Below are 22,578 nucleotides of genomic sequence, written 5' to 3'. Positions count from 1 at the left end.
AATGCTGTGGTAGGGAACTGGAGGGTGCCATGGAACACCAGAGTCAGAGCCTTTAACTAGATTTAGAGGGTTAGGATGTGTTTATTAAAGGACACTGCATCTAAGGTGAGATCTAAAGGATGACATAATATACAAATGGATGAGAAGCGGAAAGGAAGGGTCACAGGGAAAGCATGTTTCAACCAAAGTGGATGTACCAGTTTAAACTCCCACCAACAGTGCTTTTCTCCTTATCAATATTATCAGTCTTCTTTTTACCCATTCTGTTTAGTCATGTAGTGGCTTCTTTTTGTGGTTTTAATTTGCATTTTTTGTATGCTTATTGGATATGTGGATATAATGTTCTACAAATCATGTCAACTAATTAAAAAATCTTACATTCCAGTTTCTCTGATTCACCAGCATAATGAGAACTGATATTTAAATGACTTGAGTCATTGCAGTATTTGAAATCTAAGTTATCATGAGAGTATCAAATTATATTTAATATATAATGAATATGTTACATTTTATCAATTGTTAGGAAATCATTTATTCACCCAAAATGTACACACACACTCACATAACTGCTTACCAAAATATTTGAATGACCTAGGAATTCCATTTCTTTATTATACCCTACCCCCCTAGCCCCCCTACCCCCAAAAAAGTGTTTTTCTGTAATACTTCCTGTCTTGGGAGATGTGTGTTAACCATCTTCTGCTAATAATTTTTTTGGATTATGAAAAGATAAAATACACTAAAATGTACATACTGCTAGATAAGGAGCTCATTTCTTCCGAGTATTTGAAATGTGTTTGGTGTGGTTCCTATGACTCCTGAAATGGCTTGACTTTGTTAGATAAGATTTACCCACAGTTCTGAAAGTGCCTTTTCTTTCTTTACATTAGCCTATCAAGCTTGGAGATCACCTCAACAGCATACTGCTTGGAATGTGTGAAGATGTTATATATGCTCGAGTTTCTGTCCGGACTGTCCTGGATGCTTGCAGCGCCCACATTAGGAATAGCAACTGTGCACCTTCATTTTCCTACGTGAAACAGTTGGTCAAACTGGTTCTGGGAAATCTTTCTGGGGTAAGCCACAGTTCCGACTGATGCAGATAGTCATATTTTAAAATTTAGCAGAGTATCACAGGATTTTCTTTAAAGATACTATTGGTGGCATTTTCTCAATGAAGATGAGGACAGGAGAGTAAATTTCTTGCTCTAATGTCAATGGTTTATTTGAAATGGCACTTAAAATTTAGAAGCCCAGTCAATTGACTTAGTCTCCTAGATTTCATAAGAATTAGTCTTTTTTTTTTTTAGAACTGTATTCCAACAAGTACTATAGAGTCACAGCATGTTAGAGCTGAAATCATCTGCTCTTGCGTCCTTTCTTACATCCTCAGCAAGTGGTTCTATTATGAAAAACGCACTGACATACAAAATGGGTTTTCACATTAATAACGCACTTTCTGTTGCTCTGTAACCTCTTTCTTGGCCGCTTACTTGTCTGGACAAGGCTATTCCTGAAATTCTCTCCACCCTCTGGGGACACTGTCACCTGATGGGCAGGGGTGATACATGCTTGTATCTCTGCTAGATTGCCCCAAGACCTGGACTCTCCCATTCTCTCTCTTGTCTCAGATGTGAAGAATCCCCAAAATAACACACACGGTATTTATCGTCCCACATCTGCATTTCTTGAGCTACATTCTATCCCATTTGCCTAGTTTCCCTTGGTTTCTGATATCTGTTTAGATCCAAACTTCATCTGCTCTTACCCTTTCAAGTGAAGTCCTTCTCCTTCGTGTGGACCACAATTTGCTACTGTCACACAGTGTTCTTGATGGCTTCTTACTTCTTCCCTAGGAGTTCAGCTCTGTCATCTTAACCAGGATGTTGTATGGCTGGCAGGGGTATATCCAAATTCCATGCAGTTTGCCAGTTAACAAGAAACAGGCTCATAGATTCTTCCGGGCAAATGGTTTGTAAACTGTACCCCATGCAGCCTTGGTACTTCTGCAGTGAAAGGAATACAAGTAGTAGAGACTGAGTGAATGCGATTCTTGGCTGCTGATGTCCCCTCCTTAACTAGAGCTGCCTCCAATTTTAATTGATTTATTTGTTTGTCCAGGGATCTTTCTGTTATACCACACCTCCTCTAAGACTTGTCTTGCTATTTTTTTGATACAGTAAAATTGTTGGAAATACTTTTTCTTCCCCTTTCCATGAAGAAATATTCCTCCATGAAATTCTCTTATCCTTCTAATAGTTGCCCATGTTAGATAAAAGATGTCTATCTCTTTACATTTAGTATTTAGGTCAGTTTATTGCAGTAACTATATATTGCTCATCTACATATGAAACATGCTAGATACTGCAGATATATATACATTTGAATAAAATGTTTGTTCTACCTTCTAAGAGCTCTTATTTAAAGACCATTTGCTTAATTATAAAATGCAGAGAACGGTATGGAAAGCAACATACCGTTGGAAGGTTTGAGGGGAAAGGATACAAATTATGACTGCATTGAAAAATAGCACTTTGAACTAGATCCAAAAGTCTAGATAGAAAGTAATCTAGGCAGAGGGAAGTAAACCTAGATAAATGCTGTGAAGGAGGAAAGAAGAGGGTATGTTTGAGGAACAGTATTAAGTCTGTATGGGGAGTGTTGTGGGATTGGTTAGTAGGAGAGAAGAATAGAAGGGGCAATTAGAGTTCATATATAGGGAGCCTGCCTTTCCAGAGGCAAATTTCTACTAAGAAGAAATAACAACATTCCAGTCATCGTTCCATTGCTCTTGCTAGTATCACTGGACAGAACTCCCAACAGCTACCGTTTTGTTCTGTTTTGTTTTTTAATGTTTACTTATTTTTGAGAGAGAGAGAGAGAGAGAGAGAGAGAGAGAGAGAGAGAGAGAGAAAGAGAGAGAGGGAGCAAGGAGGGGCAGAGAGAGGAGGAGACACAGAATCTGAAGCAGGCTCCAGGCTCTGAGCTGTCAGCACAGAGCCTGACGCGGGCTTGAAGTCATGAACCATGAGATCATGACCTGAGCTGAAGTCAGATGCTTAACAGACTGAGCCATCCAGGTGCCCCTGGATTTATAATCCTTATGCAAACAGGTTTCACCAATGGAACAATATTAAAATGTGTGTGTTTGTGTGTAAACAAATATGTATGCATTCCCCTGGTGCCAGATTTAAATAATTTCTCTTCATCATTATCTCTCCTTTTTCTTGGAGTTTTTACCCTAATTGATCATCTAAATAAACCTAGTGTTCTAATTTTTCATCCCTAATCATGTGGAATTTGATCTAAGTTGATACACTTTTATTTATTTTTTAAAGGTAATATGCTTTTTTTTTCCCACCAATACATTTTTAATTTATTTTTTTTTAATTTTAATTCCAGTATAGTTAGCATACAGTGTTATATTAGTTTCAGGTATACAATATAGTGATTCAACAATTCTATACATCATTACTCAGTGCTCAGTTGCTCATCATAAGTGTACTCTTAATCCCCTTTACCTATTTCACCCATCCCCCCACCCATCTCCCCTATGATAGGCTTTATTTTATTTTATCAATTTTTTAAAGTTCTTACTTTATTAATCTTCTCATGAGAAATCTGCACAATCACCACAGTCACTGCAGAATCTTTTTATTCCTTCTGTTGTCCAGTCTCCTGCTCACTGCTAGATACTTCATTTCTTTTTGTCAACACCGATAATTGGCTTTTGCACTGTCGCCTTGACTTTCTTCGTTCTGTTCTTGTGTTCCTTTCACTGTTTTCTTGAGGTCTTTTTCTTCTCAAACAGGCCATCTCTTTGTTTGGGTTCACTTTTTTTTGCATAATCCAAGGAATCAAAAATCATGCCAAAGCCAGTTGTCTTACCACCACCCGAATGAGTTCTGAATCCAAATACAAAGATGGTGTCTGGTGTCGTCTTGTACATTTTGGGTAGTTTTTCCCAAATTTCTTAGGTACTGTCGCCTTTTGGGGATGAAGAACATCAATAACCATTTATTTCCGCTCAAGTACTCGGTTGGTTATGAACTTCCCAGTCCAGATAGCTAACTGTGTCGTTCATGATGGCAACCGAGCTTCAAGGAGCCAGGGAGGAAGAAAATAACATGCTTTATTTCAAAGGAGTACCCTTAGTTAAAGTTATTAAAGCTTAAGACTACTTAAACATTTTATTATAAAGGAGATTTAAAAGAGCATTGATTTAAATTTGTCATCCCTCAATATGTCATTTAGTTTAAAGCATTTCTCAAATGTAATTTCTTGCAGGAAAAATCTGGTAAATTATTTTTGAAAATAATTTAAGTCAGTACCCTCAATGCATAGTTAAATCAGGAGAAAATTTATTCTACCAGAATTAATATGATTTTTAAATTATAATCTAACTTGAGAGAGTAATGTAATTATCAGGAAAAAAAAAAACTCTTCAAGTTTACTGTTTTTTTTTTTATTTTTATTTTTTTTAATGTTTATCTTATTTTTGAGACAGAGAGAGACAGAGCATGAACGGGGGAGGGGCAGAGAGAGAGGGAGACACAGAATCGGAAACAGGCTCCAGGCTCTGAGCCATCAGCCCAGAGCCTGACGCGGGGCTCGAACTCACGGACCGCGAGATCGTGACCTGGCTGAAGTCGGACGCTTAACCGACTGCGCCACCCAGGCGCCCCTCAAGTTTACTGTTTTCAGATGGAACTCATTTTAACTACTTCAGTTTGGCTTTCTTCTATAACTCTGCCTTGCCTTTCATTTCCTGAAGAGTAATTGGCCAGAACTGAGCTACATAAATCCTGTTGAAGGAATACAAATTAACAATAGTAAGTGTTGAGTGTCTTTAGTTAATGTTTTACTCCAAAAATTGTCTAACTAATGTCATTCTGTAGACAATTACCATGAAAACAAAAGGCAGGTTGTTTTGTCAAACTTGATTTTTGATTATCTGTGTACAGACGGATCAACTTTCCCGTAACAGTGAACAAAAGCCTGATCGAAGCCAGGCTATTCGAGACCGATTGAGAGGAAAAGGATTACCAACAGGTAAGAATATATTAATGGGAAACTTTTGAGCTTTAACCTTATTTCATTGTTTCTTTTATGAAATCATATTTACCTGACTTGGAAATCTGCTAATTGTGACCATAATTAGAATACATGTATGCAGGGGCGCCTGGGTGGCCCTCTCTCTTTCTCTCAAAATTAAATAAACATTTAAAAAAAACAGAAAAGAATATAAGTATGCAAAGTGGAGGCAGGGAACCGACAGGAACAGTAACTATATTAATATATAAATCCTTTAAAATTATGCAGAAAACATTACTAAGACAGCCAGGACTCCCATAGTAAATCATTTCCTTTCCAATATTGTTATTATAGCAATAATATATTTACTTTATCATGTAATTTTATATTAAAAATAAATTTTTTTTGAGAGAGAGAGCGTGAGAGAGCAGGGGAGAGGCAGAGAGAGAGAGGGAGAGAGAGAATTCCAAGCAGGCTCTGTGCTGTCAGCCGAGCCCGTGCAGGGTTCGAATGCATAAACTGTGAGATCAAGACCTGAATCAAAACCAAGAGTCGGATGCTTAACCAACTGAGCCACCCAGGAGCCCCCAAAATGCATTTTAAAGCAAGGTGAAATAAGCACATGGACACTATTGAAACAAAGTTTCAGAAAGCAACATTACTTTTACTGCACTCTATTTTGTTTCTTTGTTTCTTTTTTTTTAAGATTTAATTTTATTTTTTTAAGTAATCTCTACACCCAAACTGGGACTTGAACTCACAACCCTGAGATCAAAAGTCCCACCCTCTCCCAACTGAGCCAGCCAGGCGCCCCTACTACACTGTTTTCTATTCTATTTCTTATTTTAATCGGAATCACAACCCCCTAAGTCAATTTCATTACCAACTAATTTTATGACTTGCAGTTATCAAATACTGTTTTAGGTTATAAGATACTTAGTAAATAAAAACTAATGAAAAGTGGTTTTGCTGTTACAAACAGCATTAGATAATTATGGGTCCTATATAATCACTTTTTTAAGAAAATGATTATAAATCCCAAACATGTAAAATGAAAGCAGAAAAAATTAATGTTTACATGAAAATTTATTTTTGTGTTAAATTTCAAGCTTGGCTTATTTATGAAATGAACTTTTGTTTTTGCTGATTATCTTTGTTCTCTATTTCTCAAGCAATATTGACAATTATGATAATCTAAACATGAAAAATATTTTATAGGTGAAGCATTTTATTGTCTTAAATCTTGGGGCTGTGCAAAGTAAATGTAAATATTGCTTAAATATATTCTAATAAAACATTCTAATTGATAATAGATTAAAAAGCTAAGATGTTTAACTTTTTAATTTAATCAGATAATCAGGGCACAGCTGTCTTAGTTAAAGCCTATGAAAAAAGTCTCATTGTGAAACCTAAATATAGCCACTTGATTATCTGAGCCAAATGTTTTACAGAATTCAGAACTCTTATATTGAGAAGGAACAACGTTCCCCTCAGCAAGTGTACTGCTTATCTTGAGAAATCAAGGAAAAGCAATAAAATCGTTTCTGATGGAGTGATTCTGTAATGGTTTAGTTAGTTAAGTGGCTGTTTTGGTACTTCTGTTTTACTTATGGAATAAGGACTACTTTTTTGAAAAAGTACCTTTGCTTTCATATCATCAATATAATCAATTTATTTCTGGTTACATAAGGTTACTTTTCTAATACATATATTATTTATGCATGGGTCAAAAAAACAGAAGGCGGACTATATGTGTGTATATATATATGTGTGTATGTATATACACTATATGGTATAATGTAGTATAGTGTTAAAATAAAGGGAAATATTTTTACCTTCTTCTTGTAGGTAAAAATATTTCCCTTTATTTTAACACTATACTACAACTTGAGATATTGATATAGCGTGAACTTTGGTGCCAAGAAGAGCAGCATTTTGTTAATCCATCAACTTTTCAGTCAGTCTCCTGTTTTAGAGCTGAATAATAATAGAAAATTATAGTTAAATGTCAATGGCAAGCTGGAAGAGTCTTTTTCAAGAAGACATAGTGAGCACTTTAATAAGTGAATGTTAGATTTAAAAGAAATGATTTTTCTTTCTCTTATTTATCATCCTTCTGGTTTCTCCTCCCTTTCCCCCATCCCTCTCTCTCCTTCCCTCACTCTCTGTTTCTCTCTCTTCTTCCTTATTTCTCATTCCTTTCTTTCTCTAATCTTTTTCTGGAATTCCCTTCTATCATCTCCTACTATCATTAAATGGCCATGTTATAGAATTGAAGTTGGTTTTCTTGTTTGTTATTTGTTGAGTTAGTAACTATAATGTTATATTATTAATTGTTAATTTTTAAGTAGTTTTTTCCTTAAAAAAAAAAAAAAGAAATGTTCCTATATATATGAGTCCCCCATTTTATCCCTGTCCATCGTATATTCTATAGAAAACAAAAAAGATCATCATGCCATATTTAAAGACTTAAGTGTTAACACAGTTTAGATTGTATTACTTTCAATCACTCAGAGTCTTATTGTTACAGACAGTAATTATTACATACTATTTTAGTGTTGATAGTTTGAGCTGAATCTATATCTATTCTAAAACATACTTTAAATAGAAGGTTATTTTATTGCCATTTACATTTATACATATGTATACATATTTTTTAATAAATGTGTATACAAAATTAAGCTTTCTGGACATGTAGATGCTAAGGAGAGAGAATACCTATTAAGCACACAAGTTTTTGTAGATGAAAAATGAATATTTGTCAATTCAATGGATATGAGAAAAAGTTTTATAAGACTATTAGATTTCATAATACATTTGTAATACAATTTTAATGGTTCCATAAAGAAATATATAAGACTCTATGATTTATTGTTTTAGATAATCTATGTTTAAACATTAAGTTGTATGCAAAGTAAAAAAAAAAAAAGCTGTAGTTCACCATCTTGGCTCATATTATTAGACTATTTTCTTACTATAAAAACAAATATATCAGAAGTTTTAGGGGCGCCTGGGTGGCTTAGTCAGTTAAGCATCTGACTCTTGATTTTGACTCAAGTCATGATCTCATGGTTTGTGAGTTTGAGCCCCACTGAATCAGGCTCACGCTGACAGTGCAGAAGAGCCTAGTTGGGATTCTCTCTCTGTCCCTCCTGCACTCACATACATACACTTTCTCTCTCCCTCTCTCTCAAAATAAACTTTAAAAAAAGCTTTAAACCAAATTATTAATGCCTTTTGTGATTTTGTTTTTATAATATTAAGAGGTATTCAGTATTATTATCTAACAGTTCTTTAGAATGCTTATGATTCATAGACTATCCAAATCCAGATAATTTTGGCTTGACTGTAGTGAGTTTAAAATTTTGACAGAGAAATCTTTAGACTGTCCATTGATTTTATATCTAGTCATATCCTTTTATTGGAGAATTAAATCTCTGTACCAATACTCAGGAGAATTTGTAAGGAATTACAGTTTATCATTCAAGATAAACCAAATTTTGTTTGTGTTTACATTTTGGATAGAATTAGAGGTCCTTATACTTAAACAATAGCCTTTTTTAGGTCACGTGTCATGGAAGAGTATTCCTCAGTTCTTAGCCATTGCTTTGCACAGTAGTATTACTGCTCAAGGGCTCTCTTAATTACCTTTAGCAAATGTATAAAACCACATCTCAAAGATAGAATCAATATAATATACCACTTACAGCCAGTACCAGACAAGCAATTAGCAGCTAACAGTCAATGGTATATACTAATATAGCATATATAGTTAATATAAAAACTTTAAGATTAAAAAAATTATCTTGTGAAGAAGAAATATTCTTCTAGGACACCAGTGTTACTTTTGGGCAGTGCCAGGGTTTGGTTTTGTGTTGTTGTGTTTGTTTGTTTGTTTGTTTGTTGTTTTAATGCTTGCTTATTTATTTATTTATTTATTTATTTATTTATTTATTTATTTAGAGAGAAAGGGAGAGTATGGGCAGGGAGGGGGCAAAGACAGAATCCCAAGCAGACTCCGCAATGTCAGTGCAGAGCCTCATGTGTGGCTGAATTCCACGAGATCGTGACCTGAGCCTAAATCAAGAGTCGGAACACCTAACCAGCTGAGCCGCCCAGGTGCCCAGGCAGTGCCAGTTCTTAACTGTCAGTGGCCACTTGCAGCACAGGGCCTTGTTATACTACATCAGTACTAAAACATTCTCTTTGATGCAAACCAACCTGAAACCTTTATGTAGTGATAGCTTTAGTTTATTAGGTTCCTAGCCACAGTTTTCAGTAAAGAAAATTTCAAAATGGGCAGTGAGATACAAAATTAGGTTAAAAGAAGTAAGCGATTTTAGGGTTAACGCCTGTATCTAAGTGATTTGGTCATTAGATTGAAACTTAACAATGACATTTTTTATCTATCAGTAAATGACCTTAAAAGGTCTTTCCTCATATCTTACCTCTCAGATCTGTTACAAAAGCTTAAGGCCTAAACTATTGGGCTGTCTCCCCCCATTTTGTTATTTTATACTGCCAATGCTGATAAAATGGCTTCAGTAAGCAGAAAGAAATCAAATGTTTCCTGCCAAGCTTAAGGCGGAAACCTACACCATGATCAGATCAGCATGATAGTGCTTCAGAACTTGGGCGTATTGACAATATCATGTTTCTTTTTTTAATGTACTTGAACCACACTTGTGAGGACAGATGGGTAATCGGGGAGCCTCTTCTAATACTGAAATGTCATTTTGAACTTAGCTTCTAGGGGACACTTGAATTTTTGAGTCTTGTGTGAGGGGAAAGGTGAATGATGGTATCCAAGTAAGGATGATGTTAATCATATATAACAAAAATAATTAAACACAATGTACTTTACAAGGGAGATTTTTTTTTTAATTTAGCTAAAATAAATGGGCTATGTTCTATTAGGAAGACTTTTTATATTCTTAAAATCTTTTATTTTTATTTATTTTCCCCATTTAGTTTTTAGCAAGCTGTGTATTCTCCAGAAGGAAAATGTTTATGGATTCATTTTATATTTGGATGCTCATAATTGTATGTAAAATAATTGTGTCTGTAAACTCTCTCTGAACTCAGAGCCTTTTTGAGAGATGAAAAATCCACCTGTAGTCACCATTTATCCTGTTTTGAATAATTTGATTTTTTTAAATTATACAATCTAAAACTTTTGTTGGAGATCTTTTGATTTCTGGTTTCATGATTTCTTCTCAAAGGAACTTTTAAATTCCCCCTTGGTAGGTAATTATATGCTGAGGAAAATAAAGCAGAAATGAAAGGGAGGAGGAATTTAGAATTTTATGTTGCCCTTATTCAGAAGATCTCATAATAGTTCATTAGGGGTTAGTTCATTTATCCTGTCCTCTTTAAGAAGAAAGTATAACAAGTTATGTCCACGGTTTTGTAAATGAAGTGAGAAACATAGAAATTAAGTGGCTTGCCCAAGCTCATGGATTGTATTTGGTAAAGCTAGAATTAAAACCCAGGTGTTTTGACGGTAATCTTTCTGGTAGATTATGCTACCTAAATTGGCTTTAAAAGGTTTCAAGAAGTTATGCATTCAATCCATTCTACAATCATTCTTTTGGAATGTCTTTAATCAGGAACTAGAAATACAAAAACAGGTAAGACATGGTTTCTTATGTTATTGTTCCAGTGGGGGAGGGGTGAGGAAATGAGTGGGAGTGATGACGGATACCAATATAATAGATAATTTTAATATAGTGAAAGAAATGTCCTAAGAGAGGGCCAGAATGCTCTATGAATATAGTGACAGGAGCTAGTAATTCTCCCAGGATGGGAAAATATTAAAGAAGTTTCCACCTGAACGCTTTTACAAGTAGTTCCAATGGCACTGCCTTCAGAAATAATTAACTTCCTATAATCAAAATGGGTAGTGAGCACAGCTCTTAGATGTACTTAATGTTTTCAGTGCTGTTTACTGCCTGTTAAATAAAATAATTGTAATAGCCCAGCTATTATATGTATATACGTAATACATATAATAAAAAATATCTGGAAAGCAGTTGAAGAAATTGCACTTTATGCAGCCTCAAATAAAGTTAGTAAGTAAGGGGCACTGGTGTTAACAACAGTACATGGTTCTCGCTCGTCTAACAGACTTGTGCACCTAATAAATGAGTCTGGAATTCCATGTTTCTCCTCACTTAAAGGGCCAGATTCTATATTTGAACTCTAATTTTTAGTTCCCAGATTAGTGACATTTTTCCCACAGTGCTTTAGCAATTCAAGGCAACCATGATATGTTCTTTGATGTTATATATATTTTATCCACTTGTGAAATGTTAATCAGGCAAATACATACCCAATTGTATAGTTGAAGATAATGAGTATCATTGACATGACAAAATGCACTGAGACTCCTGCCAGTTAGTAATATGTGATTTAAAAATGGTGTGTTTAGGGGCGCCTGGGTGGCTCAGTTGGTTAAGCGTCTGACTTCAGCTCAGGTCATGATCTCACAGTCTGTGGGTTCGAGCCCTGCATCAGGCTCTGTGCTGACAGCTCAGAGCCTGGAGCCTGCTTCGGATTCTGTGTCTCCCTTTCTCTCTGCCCCTCCCCTGTTCATGCTCTGTCTCTCTCTGTCGCAAAAATAAATAAAAACATTAAAAAAAAAATTTTTTTTTTAAATGGTGTGTTTATACCAGCCCAAATCCATCTCTCTGTACCTACCTGAAGGTTGTCTTTTTTTTTTTTTTTCCTCATCTAAAAAGCAAACAAAAGCAGTCATAGGCTAATAGACCCACTGGAGAAACCACTCCAAACATCTCTTTCCTAACCCTTCTTTTTTCTTCCTTCAAAAAATGATCTACACTCAGTTTCTGCCTTTAATGCTTTTGTGGTTCATAGCCCTTACAATTTTACTTTAGAGCATATACATACCAAGTATATACATATCACTTTGAACCTTGTTTCACACGTCCACAAATTTTTGCCCATTTTCCTCAAGAGTATCAATCCCTCCCCCGTCCCTTCTTTCTTTCTCACTCCCCTTCCTATTTCACCATTCCTTCGTTTTATTGGCTACCAGAAGAGACATTATTATGGTTCAAAACTATCTTTTATTAGTAATAGTCATGAGACTTTAAGTTGGCTATCATAATGTGATTTTCAGACATGGAGAGCAAATTGAACCATGGTTAAATTTGGCATATTTTGTAGATGGAGAGCAGCAAAGTAGTGCAAATTTTTAAATGGATTATTTTCTTTTATTTATTTTTTTAATTTTTTTTTTAATGTTTATTTATTTTTGAGAGACAGAGTGCGAGCAGAGGAAGGGCAGAGAGAGAGGGAGACACAGAATCTGAAACAGGCTCCAGGCTCTGAGCTGTCAGCACAGAGCCCAATGCAGGGCTCAAACCCATGAACCTTGAGATCATGACCTGAGCTGAAGTCGGACGCTTAATTGACTGAGCCACCCAGGCGCCTCTTAAATGGATTATTTTCATTATAATTTTGTCCTACCTCACAGAATTTAAAAATGATAACTTTCTGGACTTTTAATAAACATGAACTGAAATATTTTTATATCTACTACTTTGCATAAAGGTAAAAACCTAGCATTTGTAGAGCAGTAGTTATCCAAGAACCACCTTACTAGCAATTAGTTTTAAATTTTATATGGCTGGTGAGAAGACACGGTGCTTTTAGGATCCCATGGCCCATTAATATATTGTTAGTAAATACTAATGACCTAAAAAAGAATGATAAATCTACCTGTTACAGATAGAATAAACTCATGGCACATATGGTGATTATTTGAATAGTGGTCAGAGTAGGCCTCACTGAAGAAGTCATATTTAAAATAAAAGTATAGGATAAGAAACAACTAATCATGAGAAAGGTCTGGACCATTCAGGGCAGAGAAAACAATATGTATAAATGTCCTAACATAGAAGAGAGCTTAACAAGAAAACCTGTGGCCTGGATGGAATAAAAGAAGTGGAGATGAGACTAAGAAAGATTCAAACAGCAGACCTGAAAGGAGTCCGATTTTATTTTGAGTATAATACTATGCCTTTGAGACTTATTAAAAAAGGTAGTGGCATCATGGAATTTATCTTTAAGAAGATAACTCTGACTGCTGAGTAGAGAGTGGTTGGATGAAGAAAGAATGGGGGAGGGCTATCCAGAAGCCATTGCAGTTTTCTAGTCAAGTGGTAATGTTAACTGGGAATAGGGTGATGCCATTGAAAATCGAAATAATCACATGGAGTAAGTTATCTCTGAGAAGTTAAATAGTCAGTACTTCTGATGGATTTGATATGGGCAGTAAGGATGATGAAGGATTTCAGGATGGTGCCTTTATTTCTGTTTTGAGCAATCAATTGGATAATGATGCCATTTTCTGTAATTGGAAAGATTGGCGTTGAATGGATTATCTCTGGATGTAGGAAGCAAAAAGTTGGTTTTCAGCATGTTCAGGTTGAGATGCTTCTAAGATTTAGTAATACAAGTTCCAACTATGTAATAATGGAGCTCCCAGAAGACATTGGTGCCAAGAATTTAAATTTGGGAGTTATCAGTATATAGATAATACTTAAAGCCTTGTTAGCAGATGAAATTATATAAGAAAAGAGTGAAAAGATAGGGTTCTAAAACTGATATCTGAGGACATCCAACATTTGAATATCTGATAGAGGAGGAAAAAGCAAAGACTAAGAATGAGCAATCTAAGAAGTAGGAGAAAACACTTTTGTAAAGAGAGGATTGTTCTTTATTAAGTGACTGTCATCACCATCGTTTGTTGCTGATGGGTAGTTGTTGCTGTAGAGATAGGTAGGATATGGAGATAAAATCATTGGATTTGGCAATATGGGGGTCATTAGTGATACATAAGGAGAGTTGCCCAGGTGTGGAGGAGTTGAAAGTTGGCTAAAGTGAGACTACTGAATGCAAAGTAAGAAATTGGAGACAGCAGTGGCAAGAGGGAAATGTGGTAACAGGGTAGAGGTTTTGTTTAGTTTGCTTTTTATTATAGAGACATTAAAGTATGTTTATGTGCTAATGGTAAGGACTCAATATAAAGAGGGGTTAATTAACATGGAGGACAGAAGTTAAGCAAAGAAGCAAAATCTCTGATAACATGAAAGGAGAGGGGATTGAACACATATTGGGAATTGGCCTTCACCTGGTAAAAGATTTCATCTTTTGAGACAAGGGAAAAGATTGGCAGACATGGGTAGATGTATAGAATTAGCCATGGAAAAGTGAGAAAGCTCTCTTCTAACAGATTCTATTTTCTGGTTGGAATATGAGATAAGATCATCAGAAAAAATAAGAGGGAATTAAGGTGGGAAAATTGAAGAATGAGAAAAAGTGAAGCATGGTAGAGAGTGAGTGAAATTACTATTAACACATGGTGCTGAGTGTCCAACATGTTTGACTATCAATTTATGACCTTGCCAAAATACTCACTTGTTTGATTGTCTCTAAGTTTGGCTACTTGTTGGTAGCTAAGTGGTAAAAGAAAGCAGATTGTTGAGTTCGTCTGTGGTTGTATGACCCTTAAGTCCTTTCAATTCTTATTTTTTATCTAATGTATTCTATCAATTTTGAAGAATATCTGTTCTACATTTTTAATAAAATTCTAAATTAATGAGTTTCAATATGTGGTTTGTTTAAGAATGTGATTTATCTCTAAAATACTGTAACATAAACATGTGTTTATCAGTTTTAAATTATCTTAGATTAGAAGCTAGAGTCTGTGATAATCTGTCTAGATGTGGTGTGGTATATTCTCAGTGATCTTGATATGACATGCCCCAAATATTGATGTTATACTTATTTGCATTTAAAAAGATCCATGTTCAGGGAAACATGAGTTGCAAGAAAAGCAAAGTGTCTGAATCTAATTCTCCAGGAAGCAATTATTTGTGGACCATTCTGAAATAAATTCACTTTTCTAAGATTTTTAAGGTAAAATTTGAAGTCAGGGAATTAAAGCTTATAGCTATCGCCCTGAAGAGGCAATTGACTTATACAGACCAATTACTAAGCAATTTAGTATTACTAGGAAAGTTTTAGTCATTATTTTATATTGTGTACATAGCAAATAGGTTATTAGAGAGGGATCACAGAAGGTCACACAGGAAATCTTCAGTGTTTATGGGCTACTGGGTTAGTAACTCTGAAGTATTTTTCTACATTTCTTTTTCTATAGTGGAGCCATAAATATATGACTTTTTTGTTATTCACTTTATGGATTTCAAAAATTAATATCTGGTTGGACATTTTTGCTGTGTCTCAATGCATTTTTAGACTCGTGCCTTAGAAAAATTAGAATGGCTTACCAGTTTTTAACTACATCAAAGACTAAAGAATAAAAAGACTTTATTCCAGTTGACAAATATTGATGCATTATGTTTAAGACAAAAACTATTTTAGTACATGATGGTCTGCCATGGAAAAATTAAGTTTTTTACATAATTTAAACAATCAAATTATCTGGATTTCAAACGTTTCTGAAAACATATCTAATTATAATAAAATTTTGATACTTAAGGATTCTAAATGCTACAGTCCTTTTTTCATCCAGAATATAGCAAGAATTCTTTGTTTCTTCTTTAAAAATATTTACTTAAATGACCAGAAAAGACCAAGGCTTTATGTTGAAGTGATACATGTTTGAATTATACCTTTAGAAGTTAAAGGAATATACTCTACCTTCTATTATTGTGCCAAATCATTTCATGGATAATTAATATTCTGCCAAATTGGATAGTATCAAAAACTTTTGTCTAGTCTATTTTTAAAAACCAAATAATTCACCTTTGAACATAAAATAACACTGCTCAAAAAAGTAAGTTCACTGCATTCTTGTTTTCATTAGGTAAGAAACATTGGACCACGAAAAGTTACACAAACATAACTTCCCTTTCCACTTCCACTATCGGCACCATCCCATGTCATCTCTGATCCTCCATTAGGAAATTTAGAAAATTACCAGCATTTTCACTGTCAATAGTAAGATTACATTCCAGTTATTTTCTAAAAATTCTGTACATACATGATAGATTCTTATCATTCCAGGAAGAAGCGCTACTTCTGATGTACTAGACATACACAAGTCTCCATTCTCTCATCAGACCTTTCTTAACAAAGGGCTTAGTAAATCTATGGGATTTCTGTCCATCAGAGATACACAAGATGAGGAAGATTATTTCAAGGACATTTCATCAGATAATAATTCTGCACGTGAAGATTCTGAAAATACCTGTTCCCCTTACCAGTTCAAAACTAGTGGCCCAGAAAAAAAAACTATCCCTGGTATTGATGTGCTTCCCAAGAAGAAGATTTGGGCTTCATCCATGGACTTGCTTTGCACAGATGAGAGAGACTTTTCTGGGGAAACCGGTGGATTCCGACAATATCTCCCCGAAGCAGTAACAGTGAGGACTTCAACTACTCCTAGAAAAAAGGAGGCAAGATACTCAGATGGAAGCATAGCCTTGGATATCTTTGGCCCTCAGAAAGTGGATCCAATGTTTCATACTCGAGAATTGCCCACTTCCTCAGCAATATCAAGCGCTTTGGACCGAATCCGAGAGAGACAAAAGAAACTTCAGGTTCTAAGAGAAGCCATGAATGTAGAAGGTTAGTAATTTTGTGTGTGTTTGAGAGAAAATTGAATTGAAATATTTAAAATTGTGTTTTGAAATAAAGAAGGGTTATTAAACCATTCCACAAGTCTTATTTCCACTGTCAAACCTTTATACCCAGGTTAGTCTCTTTGTCGGTTTCTGTTCTCCTTTCCACCAAAACTGTAATAGAACTGTATTGCTCCCACAAAGTCATCTCTAGTAAGCATCCTAGTCTGGGCACTTTATAGCCCTACAATATTTGGGGTAGTAGATTTTTAAGATTGTAATCTTCTCAAGGCAGGAGCCATATTTTCTTCTTCTTTTTAATCCTCCACAGCACCGTCTATCTTGCACTGTCTCATAAGAGGCTTCCCTAAAGGACTGGTTCATGGCAATAAGAGGCAGTTAATCAAAATCAGAAACTCTAGGGAGGCAGAGTGGCATGGTGATAATGGAATAGTTCCCAAACCACCAGCTTCAAGAAACAAACTTAGGGACACAACTCCTGAAGATCATAATTTGTTTGCTCTAGAATGAAGTTTTAAATCCATATTTTAAAAGTCATAGTATTTAGGTTTATAGATCTAAAGACAGACAGCCTAGGTTTGAATTATCTATTGCATCAGTAGCTACATGATCCTTACTTCGGCGACTGGGCTTAATCCCTCCAAACGTAAGTTACCCCATCTGTAAAATGTGCTTAACCAAAATAGATAAATTAGGTAATAAATGTGAAGTGATTAATAAATCAAATTATTACAATGTTAGTATGAGGGGCATAAAAAACAACTTTATAAATGATAAATTCCTTTTTTTAAATGTTTATTTATTTATCTTTGAGAGAGAACAGGGACTGGGGAGGGGCAGAGAGAGAGGGAGGGAGACAGAGAATCTGAAGCAGGCTAAGTGCTATCAGCACAAAGCCTGGCATGGGGCTCAAACCGTTGAACTGTGAGATCATGACCTGAGCCAAAGTCAGGCACTCAACCCACTGAGCCACCCAGGTGCCCCTATAAATGATAAATTCTTATTATTTGCAGGACAAAGCTCTGGTTCAAAGTACCTGATTCACACACAAACCTCAACATATTGAGTAGAATAAAATTATGTTTTAGACATATGGATAGAGGCTATTTTTAACTTAAATAAATGGAAGAGAAAACAAAATTAGACTTACGAATCTAATTCTCTACATTTTTGAAGATTAAAGCTATGTTATCTTCCTTTGCCTCCCAGACAAACTTTGGGACATAGTTGAAATGTCACTTTAAGGTGCCTTCTAGTTTAGCAAGAGTAGTGACATTATCAGTCGTCATATTCATGTTTAAGGCCATTGTTCCAGTGGAATATTTTTGATTCATAGATTACCTTTAAAGTGCTTTGCTAAAGGTTTGTTCTGTTACTTAAGCTTAAGCATAGCCCTGGGCTGAACATACTCTACATGTTGTACTTTACTTCTAATAAAAGAAGCTTTGCTTCTTTTTTTTCAATTCAGGAATTGCAAATTAGTGATGAATTTGAAATAAAGGAAATTATCAAACACTTAATTGATATTATGGGTATGTATATGTATATATATATATATATATACACACACACACACACACACATACATACATGTATATATACACATATATGTATATATATACATGTATGTATATATGAATTTTTAAAAATTAGCCACCTTTATGAGATTGTTGTATATAATCTTGATCTGAAAACTTTCAAGGACAGAAAATAAGAACTTAGAAATGTGTCTTATGCATGATTTTACTGTTTAACTCTGATCAGTAAACTTTTAGAGTTATGACAGCAAACAATAGGCACTTTCTATAGCTTAAGGTCTCCTCTTTCAGAAGTTGTACTTCATGATTATTTAATGTTACACAACAGCTAGCATATGAATAAAAACGTCGCCTGACCTTCTTATGAACATGCCTTCATAGAGACATTGGTGTGAAGAATTCTTGCCCATCATGGACAAAAAAAAAACTAAACCCTTAATTATTCAAGTAGATAAAACCATGATAGTCTCAGAGTATAAATAGTGGAGATACATACCGATATAGATGACTAGTTCTAACATATATGTGTTTTTTAACATGTGAAATATATTTTCTTAACATGCAAATATTAAAAATTAACTCATAATTTCTAATGTTCTTGTGTGTGTTTCAAAAGAATATTTACTTATTATTTGGTAAATGAATAGTAGTGTGTATTAGTGAAGTCTGTGGAAAAATGTGTTTTTTTTAACCCCTTGAACCTTGGTTTGAGAGTTAAAAAGTAAGAAATTAAACACGAATGGAAATATATTTAATCTGTTAAATTTCACTACAGTAGTCTGATATATTTTGTTTGAATAGGTAATTTTTTGTTACCTATAAAATGAGTATTAAGCTAAGCAGTGTCCTAGTTTGCATATGAGCCTTTTATCAGGGATTGTGTGCCAGGCACATGTAAAAGAAACTTCTTTGCATCTTGTTTCCAAATATACATGTATATCTACAAAGATGATGTATATAATGTTATTGACACTTATTTGTTAAAAATGTTAACTTGTTACGAAACCTAACTTCCAGATTTAGGAATTTTATATTTATTACAAGAAATACAAAAAAGATTTCTTTTTCAAAATAAAATATGCTTTGAATTGTTTGATTTAGGACCATTTCCATTCTGAAAGGCTACTGACAAATTTCCAAAAACATTTGTTCTCACAAAGAATCTATACATTTTTTCCCAGAGTATATTTTATAATCAAGTTAAACAAAACACCTTGAAAATGTTGGTATATTATGGAAATGCTTACACCCTCTTAAAAAAACTCTATTATTATACAGTAACTTATAAGTAGTAATAAATTATATTTGCTTTAGACGAAAAATATTCTTCAAAAAGAATGTTTCATGCTTATAATTCAAAAGCAATTACTCTTAGTTACTTAGTTGAATACTTTGCTGGTTTTATGCTGTGTTTTTTTCTAAAAGTGAAATAATTTATATTAGCTGTTCAAACACAATTGCAGATTGCTATACAAAGATTTTAGCTAGTATACAAAGGAGAAAAAAGAATTGAAAATGATACAAATCCCATTTATTTCATTTAATTCTCATGAAAAGTAAGCTCCATAGATCCCTTTTATGTGTGAGAAATCAAGTAGAACAGTGGATATTATTAATGTACACCTATCTTTTTAAATATTCTTGTTCTGAAGCATTTAACGCGGCACGTGGGTGGCTCAGTCAGTTAAGCTTCCAACTCTTGATTTCCGCTCAGGCTATGATCTCATGGTTCATAGAATCGAGCCCCACTTGGGGCTGTCTGCTGGGAGCAAGGAGCCTGCTTGGGATTCTTCCTCTCTGCCTCTCTCTGCTGCTTCCCAGCTTGCACAGCACACTCTCTCTCTCTCAAAATAAATAAACTTTAAAAAAAATAATAATAAAACATTTAAAAAAATTAATAGTGCTCTGTACAACTTTTGTGATCTTTAAATTTGGCAGTTGCTACTGGCTATCAGTAATTTTTGAATTAGAAGAGGTCTTGGAGCTCAATATCCCTGAGCTTGTGAAGATTTAATGACTTACCCAAGATCACATAAGCAGTTAATGATAGTTTCCGTCATTGTGGGAGTTTGCGGATTTACATCTAGATTTGGGAGCTCCAGTCTAAGAATTTCCAACTACATGCTACTTCCTAATTTTAAAAAAATATGTATTTCAGTATTCATTGGGTTAATAGAGCAATTGCAAGGAAACAAATTGCTAAATTTCAGTTTGTCCTTTTAGGCATGCAGGGAGGCTCATTGAACTAATGGGAAAGATAGTCATCTCCTCCAACCTCAGATATATAGCCCTTTCCTTAGTCCATCCTCTTGAAAGGAGCCTTTGCCCAAATCACCTCTATGGCATCTCCTTAGCTGACATCAATCAGCCAACTAGCACAGGGAAGACCAGAATTTGGTACGGGGAGAAATCTGGATACTATTTAAACCAAACCTCTCATTTTCAAAAGCCCAGAGTAGACTAGTTTGCCAAAGAAGATACATAATTCATAATTTATAGCAGAGCTGTATTTAGGATCCAGATCTCTTGAAATCCAGAATAAGATTTTTTTCCACTCTGCCATTCTGATTTTAAGCAGAAACCAGATACATTTCAGATACATTGTTTGGAAAATTTATTACTGCCAGGAAAGTTGGACATTCAACTAACCACCTAACAAAACCCTTAATAAAGTCTCTTCCTAATAAAATTATGTAATTTTTAAGACAGTAAAACAAGATAGTACAATGAAAAAAAAAGGCTCAAGTAAGGCACTTTTAGTTCTTTCTGCAGCAAACCACACTGGATAGGGGTTAAGATGGAGCTCTCTCCTGTGTCGCATGGACTATTGTGGTAGTGTTTTGTGTTGTTGTTTTTTTTTTAATTTTTTTAATGTTTATTTATATCTGAAGGAGAGAGATACAGAGCATGAGTGGGGAGGGGCAGAGAGAATGGGAGTCACAGAATCCAAAGCAGGCTCCAGGCTCCAAGCTGTCAGCACAGATCCAGACTCAGGGCCTGAACCCACAAACCATGAGACCATGACCTGAGCTGAAGTCAGACACCCAATCAACCTAGCCACCCAGGCGCCCCCATTGTGGTAGTGTTTTAACAGGGCTTTCCTACAGTAGGATGTAAGACAGTTATCCTGTAGCTGACAAGACAAGAAAGTAAACTATTAAAAAGCTGTGGTTGGCATTGAGTGCTCAGATTTCCTTAGAAACAAAACAAGAAAGGAACAGAAAAGACCCCAGGAAAGAAACTGTAGAAGTTTAAAAATTATAAATGTAAGATTGTTTCTATAATCATTAAGCTAACGCTTAATCTTTCATATACTTCTCTACATACAGAAAGCAGTAAGGATGGGGCAGGAAGAAACAATAACAGGTTTCTCTTGTGGAAAATAGTTTTAAAATTTGATGTGACTCTGTTTGCTTTATTCTTTTTTTTTTCAATATATGAAGTTTATTGTCAAATTGGTTTCCATACAACACCCAGTGCTCATCCCAAAAGGTACCCTCCTCAATACCCATCACCCACCCTCCCCTGCCTCCCATCACCCAAACCCTCAGTTTGTTCTCAGTTTTTAGAAGTCTCTTATGCTTTGGCTCTCTCCCACTCTAACCTCTTTTTTTTTTTTTTCCTTCCCCTCCCCCGTGGGTTTCTGTTAAGTTTCTCAGCAACCACCTAAAAGTGAAAACATATGGTATCTGTCTTTCTCTGTATGACTTATTTCACTTAACATAACACTCTCCAGTTCCATCCACGTTGCTACAAAGGGCCATATTTCATTCTTTCTCATTGCTACGTAGTACTCCATTGTGTATATAAACCACAATTTCTTTATCCATTCATCACTTGATGGACATTTAGGCTCTTTGCAAAGTTTGGCTATCGTTGAGAGTGCTGCTATAAACATTGGGGTACAAGTGCCCCTATGCATCAGTACTCCTGTATCCCTTGGGTAAATTCCTAGCAGTGCTATTGCAGGGTCATAGGGTAGGTCTATTTTTAATTTTTTGAGGAACCTCCACACTGTTTTCCAGATAGGCTGCACCAGTTTGCATTCCCACCAACAGTGCAAGAGGGTTCCTGTTTCTCCACATCTTCTCCAGCATCTATAGTCTCCTGATTTGTTCATTTTGGTGACTCTGACTGGCGTGAGGTGATATCTGAGTGTGGTTTTGATTTGTATTTCCCTGATGAGGAGCGACGTTGAGCATCTTTTCATGTGCCTGTTGGCCATCCGGAGGTCTTCTTTAGAGAAGTGTCTGTTCATGTTTTCTGCCCATTTCTTCACTGGATTATTTGTTTTTTGGGTGTGAAGTTTGGTGAGCTCTTTATAGATTTTGGATACTGGCCCTTTGTCCGATATGTCATTTGCAAATATC

At 35.1% G+C, this 22,578-nt stretch overlaps 1 protein-coding gene and 1 pseudogene across 10 annotated transcripts in view; one reads left to right on the top strand and one right to left on the bottom strand.

Moving 5' to 3' along the window:
* The window catches only part of PTPN13 (protein tyrosine phosphatase non-receptor type 13), a 229,600-nt gene that overhangs the window by 103,991 nt on the left and 103,031 nt on the right, over nucleotides 1–22,578 (top strand). For 9 of the 10 annotated variants that reach the window (XM_086704647.1, XM_086704645.1, XM_025922282.2 and 6 more), the window contains exons 5-7: nucleotides 891–1,076; nucleotides 4,965–5,052; nucleotides 16,093–16,656. In XM_086704647.1, coding sequence (XP_086560773.1) covers nucleotides 891–1,076; nucleotides 4,965–5,052; nucleotides 16,093–16,656 — 838 coding nt within the window. The remainder of the gene's footprint in view (nucleotides 1–890; nucleotides 1,077–4,964; nucleotides 5,053–16,092; nucleotides 16,657–22,578) is intronic. The other variant, XM_086704646.1, reaches the window with a different exon arrangement.
* On the bottom strand, nucleotides 3,776–4,032 carry LOC147581897 (small ribosomal subunit protein eS24 pseudogene; annotated as a pseudogene).

Source organism: Puma concolor, chromosome B1, assembly GCF_028749965.1.
Source record: "Puma concolor isolate L17-30 chromosome B1, mPumCon1.1.hap2, whole genome shotgun sequence".
Lineage (NCBI taxonomy): Eukaryota > Metazoa > Chordata > Mammalia > Carnivora > Felidae > Puma > Puma concolor.
The sequence above is the reverse complement of the archived record's forward strand: the minus strand, read 5'-3'. Positions and strand labels throughout refer to the sequence as shown.